The sequence below is a fragment of the Electrophorus electricus genome, chromosome 1 (genome assembly GCF_013358815.1).
Source record: "Electrophorus electricus isolate fEleEle1 chromosome 1, fEleEle1.pri, whole genome shotgun sequence".
NCBI classification, from domain to species: Eukaryota; Metazoa; Chordata; class Actinopteri; order Gymnotiformes; family Gymnotidae; genus Electrophorus; species Electrophorus electricus.
In genome coordinates, this window is record NC_049535.1 from 11,999,768 (window position 1) to 12,014,911 (window position 15,144).

General features: G+C 45.3%; 2 protein-coding genes across 5 annotated transcripts in view; one reads left to right on the top strand and one right to left on the bottom strand.

Annotated features, from left to right (window-relative positions):
- gpd2 (glycerol-3-phosphate dehydrogenase 2 (mitochondrial)) overlaps nt 1-8,685 on the bottom strand; it is a 30,375-nt gene extending 21,690 nt beyond the window's left edge. For 2 of the 3 annotated variants that reach the window (XM_027018468.2, XM_027018470.2), the window contains exons 1-5: nt 8,592-8,685; nt 5,692-5,796; nt 2,226-2,397; nt 1,587-1,711; nt 1,170-1,267 (exon numbers count right to left, since the gene is read on the bottom strand). In XM_027018468.2, coding sequence (XP_026874269.2) covers nt 1,170-1,267; nt 1,587-1,711; nt 2,226-2,397; nt 5,692-5,790 — 494 coding nt within the window. In that variant the 5' untranslated portion in view covers nt 5,791-5,796; nt 8,592-8,685. Of the gene's footprint in view, nt 1-1,169; nt 1,268-1,586; nt 1,712-2,225; nt 2,398-5,691; nt 5,797-8,062; nt 8,146-8,591 lie in introns of all 3 variants that reach the window. The other variant, XM_027018469.2, reaches the window with a different exon arrangement.
- Nucleotides 8,686-10,545: 1,860 nt separating this feature from the next.
- On the top strand, nt 10,546-15,144 carry nr4a2b (nuclear receptor subfamily 4, group A, member 2b). 2 transcript variants are annotated; one of them, XM_027018465.2, is made up of 8 exons: nt 10,546-10,667; nt 10,960-11,048; nt 11,238-12,103; nt 12,717-12,846; nt 13,049-13,212; nt 13,448-13,650; nt 13,803-13,981; nt 14,088-15,144. In XM_027018465.2, exons 3-8 carry the CDS (start codon nt 11,240-11,242, stop codon nt 14,342-14,344), a joined length of 1,797 nt encoding a protein of 598 aa, XP_026874266.2. In that variant the 5' UTR covers nt 10,546-10,667; nt 10,960-11,048; nt 11,238-11,239; the 3' UTR covers nt 14,345-15,144. The 2 variants fall into 2 exon arrangements, with proteins under 2 accessions (XP_026874266.2, XP_026874267.2); XM_027018466.2 differs by having other exon boundaries at nt 13,454-13,650.

Sequence of the window (15,144 nt, forward strand, 5' to 3'; positions counted from 1 at the left end):
CAGTGTAAAGTTTCATATACAGGGTCCGATATCTGGTCTGGAGCTATTTGTAAACAACAGTACAGCGGAAAGCCGATGAACAAAGGATAAGATCTCATTCCCAACAAAGGACAAGCACAAACGGCAGGAATCACGTCTGTGGATACTAGGATTTATTTACAGAAAATATTTCTGCATAAAAGTGGTGAGATTTTTGCTGATTTAGCATAACCGTACATAATATAATGTCAATCAATATTAATACAGGTAACAATGTTGAACACTGAGTTGGCATACTGTACATCACTGCTACACTTTATACTGGGTGGCTGTTTTTTGGTTGATGTTTGGTTGACTACCTAGTTTTCAACATTTCCACCAACTTAGGAGTGAATCCGAATACAGATCCCCAGACAACTCCAAGAGCTCCAAGTTTCTGATTCATCTTGGCTCCGACACACCGGACCTCCAGCGTACGTGGTTCAGATTTCGGGGTGTCAGACAGAACAGTGATGCGATCTTGAGGTCTCTGTGCCTCGACACGGCTCGCACTGTTTTAAATATCATAGCAGACTCTAAATGCCAGGAGTAATTAGAGATGGTGCTGTGGGGTGGGGGGCCACCCCAAGCCCCACCAAGCTCCGTGGAGCTTGAGAGGAGGAGGTAGAGATGGTCAGCGAGGAGCGCAGCCCCATCGCTTAGGGTGTCTGAAGGGACCTTGTGCCATTTCAGTGAACTTATCAGTTTATATCAAAAAAGGAATACTGTACATCATCTGAGTGACCCATTAGAACACACATACACACACACATACACACACACAGTACAAGTTCTCTTGTACTTTCTTTCTGATTTTAAGAGCCATTTTATTTGCACCAGTTCTGGTCTATAATCTCTTATATCTCCCAAGAACACGTTTGGAAGCTGTTTGTTCATCTGCATTTAATGGCTAGACCATTCTTCATAAAGCAGCCCTCAGGAACCCCTGGACAGTTCAGATTTGTTCTCTATCAAAGCCCACTTTGATAACTTTCATTAAAAAAAAAAAACTAAACTAAAAACATTACTATCTGGTACAGAGAACTGGGACAGAGCTGAAACTGTGGACAGTCTGGGGGTGTCCTGTAGAACGGGGCTGGGAAACATTGATCTGCACTGCCAGAAAGGCAACAGAGGGAGAACCATCTTACCTATAAACAGGGAGCATGATGGGTAATGGGACGGACAGGTGAGGTGCGATGGTCAGCAGGTTAGCGCGCTCGTGGAGGGCCTCTTTGACCATCAGGTACTGCAGAACGGAAACAAACTCAACACAAATGCCACACTGTCATCATTCTTCCACAGCGATATAGGACGTGATTACCCCTGAACTAGATGAAAGCAACACTGAGACTTTTCATTCTTTGTTAGTAAATGCAGATTCCTGCTTTGTCGACTGCTAGCCGATCGTCTTCAGCGCTGGATATCGTGTGGCTACCATCCAACTTTTTCTCCACGTGCTGTTTTTCTGCGCTTTCATCTTACAGATGCGCAAAATGCCAAAGGAGCGCAGCCCGGCAGTCTCTCTCGTCAGTGAGGGCGCAGAGGTAGAAATGGGCGCACTTCACCTGCTCGTAATCTAGGTTCGTGACAGCCTTCTGCAGATAGCGCACGCCGCCGTGGATGAGTTTGGTACTCCTGCTACTGGTGCCCGATGAGAAATCGCTCCTCTCCACCAGGGCCGTCTTCAGATCTGACGGAGAAAGAGGAGAGACGGAGAAAGAGGCGGCAGGGAAACGGGATTAAGCGTCCCGCTGGCATTTCCAGGCGCGGCGGACCCAAATATTTATACTGCGCCGGGTGTCATTTTCGCGTGGCTTTCCCAACTAACTGTAATATGCATGAGGACGGAAAGATCAGGGCATGCATATCGCATTTGGGCAGGCCGGCGCGTATATTGCCTCCTGAAGGGAGCAGAGCGACAGTGGAAGGACGGTTCTGCTCAAGATCACCTCCGAAAATTCGCTTTTGTGCGAACACTGGCGCAGTCACCCAAATATCACAGTGAATGTTATAAGGTGACCGATGAAGGCACAGGCTGAAGCGCAAACACTAAAGTGCTTATTGTTAAAATCTCACGTGACTGAAAAGTACTGAAATTTGTGTTCAGAACAATGAAAATATCTGGAACAAAACATTGTAACTTTAAATCAGTCATATGATGTACAACTTTAAATGTAACTTTTAAACCAAAACCCGAGGCTTACTGCGTGTGACTGCGTCCAGAGCGCATCCTGCTCCAGTGGCTCCGCCCCCCACGACCAGGACGTCGAACTCCGGCGTGTTCTGGAGCACGTGCAGCTGCTCGTGGCGCGTCGGCAGCCTGTCCTCGAATGACCCCTTCTCTTGCTCCTGAGCCTCCATGGAGCTCAAGTGTGCCTGGCCAGGTTCATACACAGCTATGTCACATTAAGCCTGAACTGTACAGTCAAAAGAGGGCTGGATGATATCGGACATAATATCATATCGCGATGAACTGTGATTGGTGACATGTAAACAAGAAAAAACCAACAACAACCAGAGTCCGGTGTTTTTTGTTTGTTTGTTTGTTTGCTTTTGTTTTGTTTCTTTCTTGGTGTTTTTCCAAAATTAAAAGCACCACAGAGGACTCTTCTGGAACATCCCGGGATTTGTCAGGATGCTCACGTCACACTATCAAAACTTTATTTCTTTTCCATCTTGTGACATCAGTCTTTTGTACAGTGCCACCTACAGGAGGTCAGCTGTTGTCTCTGCATCCAAACCGGGCTAGAGATGAATTAAAGAAATTTAGGTTGAATTTAGCAAGGTGTTATGCCAAGATTCACGCTAAAGACTTTACCACTGTATACTGGATTAGTGTCTTAGGTTCCCCACACAACGCTACGTGCATGTAATGGAACGGTGCCATTTTGAGGAATGGAATGAAGGAGTTTTGCTTATGTCTGCGTTCACCAAGTCGTTGGTTTAACATGACCTTGATTTCTGATTTAACGGAGATCGCTACGGAGACATGCCATTAGATTGCAACTCAAGCATGTGAGTGCCACGCAATCCATTTGACCACTGATGGGTCTGAGAAAAGGTGAGCATGAGGGATGATGAAGGGGTTAAAAGACCCCAAAACAAAGCGCGACCCCTCAAACGGGTGCGTCTGAGTGTGAATCGGAAAAGGCTTCGTGTGTAAGAAAGCTTACTCTCATTTAAAAGGGTCCTTTCTATTGGAAAAAAAGGGAATGTGTTATTATATGTGCCTCTATTATATAATTATAACTAAAAATAAATAAATAAATAAATCAGTGGCCCGGAAGATGCTTGTCAGCGGTTGAAAAAAGTTTCAAAAACACATGCATTTCTTTGGCTTAGTAGAAGACTATCAGGGAGCGTCGTTAGATACGCGATGGGCTCCCGAGTGACCGTGCTGGGAATCTCTAACGAAGACGAGCGGGAGAATGTCGCAGACTGCCACGAACCGAAGTGCGGGCCGTGAAAGTCCGGCATCTGGATTCATACAGAATGAGTCATGAATGGAAGCAAATGGGAAGGTGACCATTTCATAGCGTCTTCTGGACGAAGACAAAAAAACCCTCAAACTCAAATTAAAAAGGAAAAAACCAGGGGCAGGAGATGCAAGATGTGGCAGATTTTAGTGATAATGAAACATTTTATTCATTTTTGTCGTTAGCATTCGGACTAAATGATTACATCAATCGGCCCCCAAAGTCTGTGGGCTCCATTTGACTTGCAAATGACCGAATGAGGCGAGACATTTGTAATTTAGACCGTAACAGCATGTACAAACAGGACTCAATAATTAGTGTCTGTTTCCAAGGACGGACACGTTATTTAAAACATCCACGGACAATTAAGAGAGAGGCTGTCCTGCAATCACAACAAGTGAACAGAAGCAACAGTGAATTACATGCAAATACGCAATCGACCACCGTAGAGCAGCGCTATACCGGATCACCGGAGTGTGGCAGCGCCTTCATCGTAGAAGGGACGCACACACACACCCGCATATGCGCACACTCACCGAATTAACATCACAATCTCAAAGATTAGCGTCTGACACGTGCATGATTGCGGAATAATTTTTGAAAATCAGGTTTCTTCTTCTCTTCTTTTTCTGACTTTGGCTTTTACCCATTTAGGCTTCGCTGGGGTAGCGCAGGAGGTCGATGAACGAATAAATAAATGGAGGAGAAAATAAACATCAGGAGAAAAGTTAGTGTGACTGAGAAGCTGTGGGTGGACATGGTACGAGCCCCTGTGACGTGCCCAGAACACAACATCAACATCAGAGCCTTACAATAACGTTTAATACTTGACTGAGTAGTGTGGCATATTTCCATGAACATTGGCAGGGGCAGAGCTACAATTACGTATATAATTATAACTAATATATATAATTTATGTATGAAATATAAAGTATGGTGCACACATGTCTACCTAAAAACAACACCCCACATACGAATATAATTTCATATAGTCATATTTACCGTTATTGCCTCCAAAGACATGAATAGAATTCAGAACAGAACAGAATTCAGATGAAACGTGATTTAAAAGGGATGAAATGTGAAAGAAAGGGGTCAATATATATTTTTTTATTTCTACTGTTATTTTCCCTGAGGTAACAGCTGTTCAACATTCCTGCCACCACTGTGAAGTTCAGACTCGCTCAGCCGGACCACGCAGTCTCTGCTGCCCAGTACAAACGTAGACAACTGACATCTGGACATGTAGCGCAATGGAGCCCAGTCGTTCATTAATGTTTGCGTGTCAACTTTGGTGTTCCCGAAACACGCCGCCTCACGCCATTACCTAACTGCGCTTTGTCCACGTTAACGATGCATCTCCCTGGCAACCACATCCTTAAGAGACCGTAATTCTCACCCTCCCCGGAGTTTAAGCCGGAGCCGAACGCTACAGAAGAAGGATAATGGCCAAAATGGATTTCTGGCGGATTTGAATAGATGATGAGAGAGAAAATCAGAACCCCCGTTGCTCTTCGAGAGTTTGTGTGGGTTTCGGTTTTTTGTTTTTTCCCCTTCTCTCCTTTGCTTGTTTCGCGAGGCCTTGTTGATTATCTTAATCTACTTGACCTTAAGTTATTTAGTACGACATCCAAACACGCTGCGCCCAGGCCCCCCAGGGCCCACCCCAGACTAAACACAGGTAGATTGTGATGCGGGGCCCCTCACCCCACAGCATGAATGGCAGTGAGATTGTTCATGATTTCACATTCAAGTGAGGTTCTTTAAACAATTTGTGTATTAGCGTTCAAGTACCACATCCCCTCGGCAAAAGCAAGCTCATGATAAGACAGTAGCGTGTGCTAGTTCTGAGTGAGAAGAACGTGTTGTGGAGGATAATTATGCGTTGTGCCTTATCGCTGGTCTCACACTCACAACCAAAAAGACCCCGCGAAGCCATCCTGGTATATTAAACATTGATTCCTGGATTATTAATCATTTATTAATGGTTGACATGTTCATAAAGATGGGCTGAGTAATGTCAGTAATGTGTAGCCAGTTTGCTGTTGCATTTGAACAGACATGTTACATGTTACGTGTTACATGTAACAAGAAACACATTCCTGGGGTGGAAATACACGCGCACCCCCGCACACCTACGAGAGAGGCAGGCTGCAACCAGCTGGGTCTGGGAGGTAATCTGTAATCAGCTTACCCGATTCCTCCTGTATTCCAAGAACTGTGATAGGCCGAAGGCTGCGGCTATGGCCCCGCCCCCTATTACGGTCCCCTTTACTGCCTTACGGAATGCCATTGGTCCCTGGAAGAAATTCACAAAAAAACTGCCAATGTTAGTGCATTCATATTTGATTATTTATACATTAGTATTCAGCAGCATATACAGGAACCTCTGATAAAGATGAGCAATAAGGCTATGAAAATAATCCCTTTACCAAGATACCAGCATGATACCAGATATGGGAGATACAGATATGGGAGAGACCACATATGGGAGAAACATATGAAGGGTAGTAATAGGATTGTTTCACAGTAAAGCGCCCCGATCTGCAGGTCCGTGCCTTTATTCTGCTCCGTCCATGGGTATTCTGGGACGTTTAGGCTAAGGGTGGCTGCAGCAAGCTTTTACTGTGACCTCAGAGAACAACTTTTGTGTGGCAGTATGGAAGTGAGCTTTGGGTCACTGTCCTGATGGAGCATCCAGTCATGATTCAGTCTTAGACAGAGACAGAACTTAAACAGATCTGGACATCACAGATCCATTACAACACTTCACAGATTCATTACTACACTTCACAGAGCCACTACACTTCACAGATCCAACACTATACTTCACAGATCCACTACTACACTTCACAGATCTACTACTACACTTCACAGATCTACTACTACACTTCACAGATCCATTACTACACTTCACAGATCCATTACTACACTTCACAGATCCACTACTACACTTCACAGATCCACTACTACACTTCACAGATTCATTACTACACTTCACAGATCCATTACTACACTTCACAGATCCACCACTACACTTCACAGATCCACCACTACACTTCACAGATCCACGATTACACTTCACAGATCCATTACTACACTTCACAGATCCACCACTACACTTCACAGATCCACGATTACACTTCACACATTCATTACTACACTTCACAGATCCATTACTACACTTCACAGATCCATTACTACACTTCACAGATCCATCACTACACTTCACAGATCCATTACTACACTTCACAGATCCACAATTATAATTCACAGATCCATTACTACACTTCACAGATCCATTACTACACTTCACAGATCCATGATTATACTTCACAGATCCATCACTACACTTGACAGATCCATTACTACACTTCACAGATCCACAATTATAATTCACAGATTCATTACTACACTTCACAGATCCATTACTACACTTCACAGATCCATGATTACACTTCACAGATCCATTACTACACTTCACAGATCCACCACTACACTTCAAACTAGGAATAATTTTTTTTCCATCATGACATTGACTCTACTCCAAACCACTTTTTTTGTTTATTGCCAGAAACAAGCTCCATTTTTGCATAATCTGAACACCAAATCTGACTCCAAGCAAAGTTCCTGTTATATTAAGCAAACACCGTGTGCTTATTGACCTTTGGTGACTACAAAGTTTTTCTCTTGTCATACGGTTCAGACATCTAGTCACAGTTTTGGGGATTCGGCGACCACATGATGCAGCCAAAGATTTGCTGTTGTACAAATGTGGTCCTGTGACAAGGTTTTGCTTCTCCAACCATCCTCTTCACTCCGCATGGAGGCCAAGTATGTCTGCATCCTTTTCCAGACAGGCTCGTGACAAGTAAGAGGGACCAGCCTTACCACGAACACGTTTTGCCATTACTACAACCTTGCAGCGCAAATATTCAGTCATTAGCCTCCACTTCCCACACTGCGGTAGAAATGCATTTCTGGGTTCGGCCCCATTTCTGTTGCAATTTTCCAACAGCTTCTGCCGGGTCTATATTTAGTTTCTGGTACACAAAAAGGTCTGCCCTTGTGTCAGTAGGTCAGAGAATTAAAACGCTTGCCCCTCTCTGTTGACAGTCAAGGCGCCAGTCAAGGCCAAAGCCGTAACGAGTAGTGATCACACCCGCTTTGCTTTATAGCTCTGCCTGAGAGCATGCATGCGCTGCATGGGCTGCCTGAGGCCAACCATGTGGGCGAGAGGAAGGGCAACAAACATTACATCATCCTGCTGTCTGGCATTCGAATACTGTCCTCGAATGCTGCTACTCTGCGTACAGTACTGGCAAAATACTCACAGGGAGGCAGTGGAATAGTGGATTGCACACCCACCTAATCTACTTTTTATTTTGTTTCATTTGTAAGCGTGGTGTGACACACAGGTCTCGGTTTGTTGCGTGTGGCATGAGTGGTCAGACTAACTTCCCTAAAGCCATTACAACTCAGTGTGTGCTTTGGTTGAATCATTCATGTAACAGGCTATACAAAAATCTAAATAGATCAAAATATTTACTGCAAAGAAGTCTTACTGTTAAGTCTTGTATATAGATCTGGCTCTGATGCCAACATACCCCTTTCTTCAAATCTCATCCTTCATCTTTGATGGCAAATCCTGGAAGAATCATCATCAGTCAAAACCGGTTCTTTCTACAATTGTAGAGTGTTTCGTTCTGTTTTTTTTTTTGTTTTTTTTTTTTGGTCAAGCCGCTAAGAGCAGCATTTCTAAACACTTAGCTGTTTAAATGTGGCCAGGACGAGATGTACCTCGTGCAATCTGGCTGCCTGCAAACGTGCACCGGCATCTCTCAGAGAGACATTAAACGGTATATTCCCCAAAAACAGCTAACGTTTAATATCTGACCAAGCGGACCGTTGACTACGATAAGATGGACTTATGATCATTATGGTCATTAGACATTATAACTATTTACTGAACACCTAGACCTCAGAAGAGGACATCACGTTCACGCCTATTACTGGGCAAAGCGACAAAGGCTTTTAAAGTACGGAACAGGGTTTAGTGAGTCTAATTTGAGGCTTAATCAAAGGTTTACTTACTATTTGCTGTAAGGCTGGAAAATAACGGTGAGCTGACAACACAGAGAAGCAGAGACACCGGGAACAACAACGGCGTCGTTAACGACGTTTCCTATCCAGGAAGTAGTCCGCGATCACGGGTAGTGCCTGACTGACAAGACGGTGCACCAATCGTATTTTGATAGCCATAATATTGTCCAATCGTGTTTCGGATGGGCGTTGTCCCATTGTCTCTTATTCTGGGCGTAACTGGACTCAAGTGCAGGTATTTTATGTTTCTGTAGTCAAGGCATCAAAGGATTATAGTCTACAAGTTCTGCAAAAAAAAAAAGAAAGAAAAAAAAGAAAAACAAAAACACCCATCTCCATGTTATTACAAACGTGAAGAACAGAGTAATTCACAATCTTTAGAGATTAGTTCATGAAAATTGTTTCCATACTTCATTTATCAAACTACCATATAAACTACTAAAGCGAGGTTTTTATTTATTTCATCGAAATGAGCCCAATAATTCGGGGTTTTTTTTAGCCGAAATATTAGGATAAACGCCATAGTAGGCGTTGCAGTGTAGACTAGCCTGCATGGCGTCCTATGTTTTAATGCACGCAATTAAATGAACTTAATGAACGAATGCATTTTAGTCACCTTTGTGTTTTTTATGGGTTTCTGCGTGATGCGTGTTCTGGGGTGCGGGAGCAGGCGGCAGCCCCGAAGGTGCAGGGTTAGCGCGCGTCATGCACGTGGAAGCTCCTGACGCAGTGACTGACGCAGCTGGCCCCGCGCGAACAACGCCGCCTCTGTCAGCGCGGGACTCCCTCCTCACAATGGAAAGCCTTTAGCTCGCAGCCTGGACCTCGAAGCGGATGAAGCCCATCCTGAATTACAGAAACTTTCCCAAAACACGATGCAAGGCAACAAAAAAAAGACACGTGTCGTCACCGAATTCTGTTAACCTACGCTCGTGGTCGGCTGCTCGTGGATCTTTGCCACTTCCCTTCTGAACAATGAATGACGCTAATTCTGCTTTTACATGTGCATTCCTCAGGCTGCTTTGAAAATCGAAATCTGAATAAAGGTCATTTGATTCGAAAGCAAACGTCCAGTTTGTAACAAATCCAACTATACCCCATGAACTTTAAAAGGATTGCGTTATTTAAGCGCATGCACGTGTGCAAAAGGGGGTTTCCTGGGCAGACATAGTTTATGTAATCTTGGGGAAAAAAATATGCACTGTTAATAATAGCTTCATCCAGTTTTTACCAGATATTTCTAGTCCAAACTGTATGTGGAATTTGATTGGTTAGGCCTAATTGTAGGGCTCTATTTCGTGCACGACAGTCTGAACTTTCTTCTTGTGCCCTGAGTTTTATTTGAAGTGAAACTGAATAGAACTGAATCGGCTTCGTGATGTTTATTTAACAAGGCGAGTCACAGAATTCTGACAGCATAACACAAAATGATGTAACGACCCAGTGTGGAAATACAAGGTAGACTAATGACATGCAAATGTTGCATAAGGTAATTCGCCTTGTTTGGTAAATTATTAGCACAGCAGTATTATCATAATACCTGGCCTCTAAAAGTGCTATAATATCTAGCCTCTAAAAATCCATCACTGTAGCACTACAGCATCAAAACATGTAATCTTTATTAATGCAGTGCATGTAAGACATGCTACAACAGTTGCGCATAGCCCTCGCATAGCCCTGAAGACACTCCTGTGGTGAGAAATGACTTAGCCCTAAACGCACTGCTAATGCACAGTGGAAACAACTGCTGCGCTTTTAGACAGCGCACAACCCAATATGCAAACGCTGTCCGTGTAGCGCAGAGAACGGCCCCTCTGTCCGCTGGTGTGGTGAGCGTCAAAGTTGACGCGCATGACGTCTGGAGTTTTGGCACGTGGGCAGCGGCATTCTGAGCCCATAAACAAAGGCACATTGCGCTCCTGCGCTCATTTAGAGCCGCGGTCGCGAGGCGCTCGAGGAGCCGAGCTGCTTTGGTGCAGTTTATTCGAACTGTTTCGGACGTGGGGGCTTGAAACAGCAGAAACTGCATGGACGGACTAACCAGAGCCCTTGCGTTTGAACACTGAGGTAAGGAACGCGTGTTGCCTTTCTACATTTGTTTTAGCCTACCTGGTAAAGAATAGATCGCTGATGTGAAATGCCGAAGGGTTGAATTCCTGCATGTACTTTATTTCACCTGATGCTTTTCCGCTCCAACTTGTCTGTATAAACGAAGTAGTTATATTCACGAATCCATGGGTTTAAATGAACGTTCTGGTGATGTGCATGGCTTGAAATAACGTTTGTCCAACAAAGACTAAATTTGCGAAAACATCTCGCGAGTTTGCTGTTTTTAAGTCTAGTGCTGAATTCCCCGCAGCGAAACGAAGACGGGGGACGGGGTGTTGCAGACAGCCCGAACGCCAACTGCAGCGATTCCACCAAAACCAAGCAAGCAGGTGTTTGGAGGTAAAACATGTTTGCAACTCTACTTTGTTGCAAAGGACGCGCGCACGGTAATCAACCCGTCCGCGCCAACTTTGCGGTTATCGCGCGCAATAAGACGTGCCGGGGAAAATGTCGTTAAACCGTTTAATGAAAAGGTTTTGCAGTCTGCTGGCGAATCACACGTTTCGATATGATTTTCAAACCTTGCAGCCATGCCCTGCGTTCAGGCTCAGTATGGGACGTCACCTCCTGGAGCCAGCCCTGCCTGCCAGAGTTACAGCTACAGCACTTCGGGAGAGTACAGCTGCGACTTCCTAACGCCAGAGTTCGTGAAGTTTAGCATGGACCTGACCAACGCGGAAATCGCCGCCGCTTCTTCTCTCCCTAGTTTTAGCACCTTCGTGGACAGCAACAGCCCAGGCTACGACGTGAAACCGCCCTGCCTCTACCAGATGTCTCACTCAGGGGATCATCTCTCCGTGAAGGTCGAGGACATATCCATGCACAGCTACCCTCAGCAGCCTCACCCACCAAACCAAGCCGAGGAGGGAATATCCCACACTGGACCTGTATACTATAAACCCTCCCCTCCGACCATAAGTGCGTCGCCGAGTTTCCCCGCTGGTCCGCCTCACGCGTGGGACGACACGGGACCGCTCCACAGTTTTCACCAGAACTACTTGGCTACTTCTCACGCGATGGACCAACAGCGGAAGAACGCTATGTCGCGACTGTTCTCGTTCAAGCAGTCTCCCCCTGGCACGCCAATGACCGGCTGTCAGATGCGCTTCGACGGATCTCTCCACGTGTCAGCTAACCCGGAGACTCCGGGTGCGCACCGGGCTTTGGAGAGCCACGGCTTCGCGGTACCGGGAGCGTTACGGAAACAGCACAGCGTGGGATTCCCCCACCCTCTTCATGTCGGTCACGGACACCCGTTAATCGAGAGCCAGGTCGGCTCCCCGTCGTCCCGGGGCTCGCCGTCCAGCGAAGGACTGTGCGCGGTGTGCGGCGACAACGCAGCCTGTCAGCACTACGGTGTTCGCACTTGTGAGGGTTGCAAAGGTTTTTTTAAGGTATGTTTGAACTCCCCCCCCCGCCCCCAATATTATTGTCTTTTTAATTATCTTTGACCTAACATAATCTAAATAAAATATCTCGTTTTTTCTAAAAGCAGTTTTCAGACGAGGTCGAATAAGGTGTGTGAGAAAGGTGGGAAAAGCACGAGTGTAATATTAGTCCACAGTGTCCTCCATTGCTTTCTTTCTATTAATGCTAACCGATCCGCACCTGGGGACAGCTGTGTTCATCTCTGACAATAGGAATTTCGTGTCAGATTAAATTGGTTTGGACAGGGAGCTGTGTCTCGCTTAACCGAGCGGAACTCCCAGCGGTGAAATTAAGCCGGCTCTTTATTTCGGCACGGTGATAGGATAAACGCACTAATCCGACACGAGAGGTCGGGGAATCGGTACCGGGGGACCCCAAATTATGACAGCCCACGGCTCTGTATTTACCAAATGTCTGCCCTACCCTGCCCTTGAATGAATTACGCAGCTTTTCTTTGGAGAGCTGAGGCTGGAGAACAGATGCTCCGTCTCTTGGTCAATTATGAAACTGCACACTGTAATTTAAGAGCGATGTTTTATTACCGCACTCTTATTGGAGCTATGCGCGATCTTTCCGTAGCGCACTGTGCAGAAAAACGCCAAATATGTTTGTCTGGCCAACAAGAACTGTCCAGTCGATAAAAGGAGGAGAAACCGATGCCAGTACTGCCGCTTTCAGAAGTGTCTAGTCGTGGGGATGGTGAAAGAAGGTAGGCCTGCAACTACGCTTCAAAAACATTTCAATGCAGTTTGTTTTTTTTTGTTTTTTTTAAACCTTTCCATATGTCAAAAAATATCCCTATATCGTATCCAGTTAGTTTGGCAGATGGCGTCTGATTGCCTGTGCAATAAATACAACAGGGATGTTTTCTTTTGTATATGTTTGCAATAAGGGGTCGGTCTCTTTTACAGTCGTGAGAACAGACAGTTTAAAAGGTCGACGGGGTCGACTCCCATCCAAGCCGAAGAATCCGCAGGACTTCCCGAACGCCTTATCGCCCGCAAATCTCCTAAGCGCCCTGGTGAAAACCCACATAGACTCCAACCCCTCTGTGGGCCGCCTAGATTACTCTAAAGTGAGTGGGAACCCTCGACGTGCGATAGTGCTAGTGCTATTAAGATTGTTAATCTCTTAATTTGAGAGATTTCCAGAAGTCATAATACATTTCCAAAAGTCATAATACATAACAAAGCAATACAATCTGTCGAATATTGCTCTTGCCCGGATTTCTCGTTTTACAAGAACCAAATCTTAGTTTGCTGACCGTGAACGGCGTACGTGGTGCTGAACCAAGAACTTAACCCTTTCAGTTTCAGGCAGGTCCGGACTACCACAGTGCTGAAGACGAAACTGTTCATATCCAGCTGTTTTACGACATTCTGACGGGCTCCATGAACATCATCCGCGGATGGGCAGAGAAAATGCCGGGCTTCACAGATCTCCCTAAATGCGACCAGGAGCTCCTCTTTGACACGGCCTTCCTCGAGCTTTTCGTGTTGCGCTTGGCATACAGGTGAATGCAGCGCGTTCCTACTCCCGCTACGTAACGGAGTTTCTTCGCAAATCTGCGCGATAAAATTGCGTCGACGTTGCAGGCTGATTAGTAGGCAGTGGTACTAAAGATTGTTCCTCGAAATGTCGTGTGCACTTTGTCCTTCTGTGTAGGTCAAACCTGGTAGAAGACAAACTCATCTTTTGCAACGGTGTGGTCTTGCATAAGCTACAGTGCGTGAGGGCCTTCGGAGAGTGGATCGATTCCATCGTGGAGTTCTCTGCGAACTTTCAAAGCATGAACATAGACATCTCGTCCTTCTCCTGCATAGCTGCCCTCACCATAGTTACAGGTGACACCGAAATGAAGCCTGCACGAGCGCTGACTTTATCCGCGATGTTCCGCGAGTGCTCGTTCCATTCATCTCGCTTAACTGTGTTTCACTTTTCCTTACACAGAGCGGCACGGTCTTAAAGAGCCTAAGAAGGTGGAGGAACTGCAAAACAAAATTTTAAACTGCTTGAAGGATCACGTGGTCTGCAGTAGCAGCGGCTTGAACTGCCAAAGTCGTCTGTCAAAACTGCTCGGAAAGTTGCCCGAGCTGCGCACTCTGTGCACGCAGGGACTTCAGCGCATCTTTTACCTGAAACTCGAGGATTTAGTCCCAACGCCTGCCATCATCGAGAAACTGTTCCACGACACTTTACCCTTCTGAACACGGGGCCTGCTAGCGAACTGTGACCATTCCACTGGAGTTTTATAAGGCACCCTCGTGCAGTCTCAGATGCACTGCAGCGCGAGCGGACAGCATGGAATAAACACATCTTCGAGACGAGACAGGAATAAAAAAAACGCCTTGTATCTAATTTTTTTTTTCGGGGGGGGGGGAGGCACAACTCTGATTATTGTTAATAGTTTATTATTTGATTAACTATAATACGCTTATTTCAAGTGCGGTTAAAATGTGTTTGTATTGTTACTCGTCGCATATTGCATAAAAAGCATGTATATAAAGACCATTCTGATGGTGAAACATAACGTGAGGATGACGCGTGCCCCGCAGAGAAACGATGGGTGTTTAATAGCATTTATCTCATAATCTGTTGCGGATTTAATGTGGTTACGTGGCCGGCACTGGCCTGAGTGGGAGAAGGAGGGCGTGAACCCCCAACATTGATGAGAGGAAACAAGATTATAGGCTTACCTTTGTTGTGTTTATGACTTAATAGTGTACCAAACCTTGCTGTTATTTTTACGATATTTGTCATATTTTTTACAGGTCGCGAAATATGCATGGAATTTATGAGCTATGTTCTCCAGCACTTTGTAATTTCATATTGAAATAACGGTTGTGAGTTTTATGTGCGTCTAGTTCCTTAACATCATGACAACACATTCCGATCCATTGTTTTTATTAAATGATATCACTTGTTTTGCAGTACATTTTGTGTATATCATAAAGGTACCCGGTATGAATCTAATGCTTTGCAAAATAAATTCGTGAAGCAAGACTCA

What these genes read in the sequence shown, in the direction of transcription:
- nr4a2b (XM_027018465.2), top strand. Translation starts at nt 11,240, where the DNA reads ATGCCCTGCGTTCAGGCTCAGTATGGGACGTCACCTCCTGGAGCCAGC. An exon ending in CGTGGGGATGGTGAAAGAAG is followed by an intron (nt 12,847 to 13,048) that starts GTAGGCCTGCAA and finishes TCTCTTTTACAG; the next exon opens with TCGTGAGAACAGACAGTTTA. An exon ending in TGCCCTCACCATAGTTACAG is followed by an intron (nt 13,982 to 14,087) that starts GTGACACCGAAA and finishes TTCCTTACACAG; the next exon opens with AGCGGCACGGTCTTAAAGAG.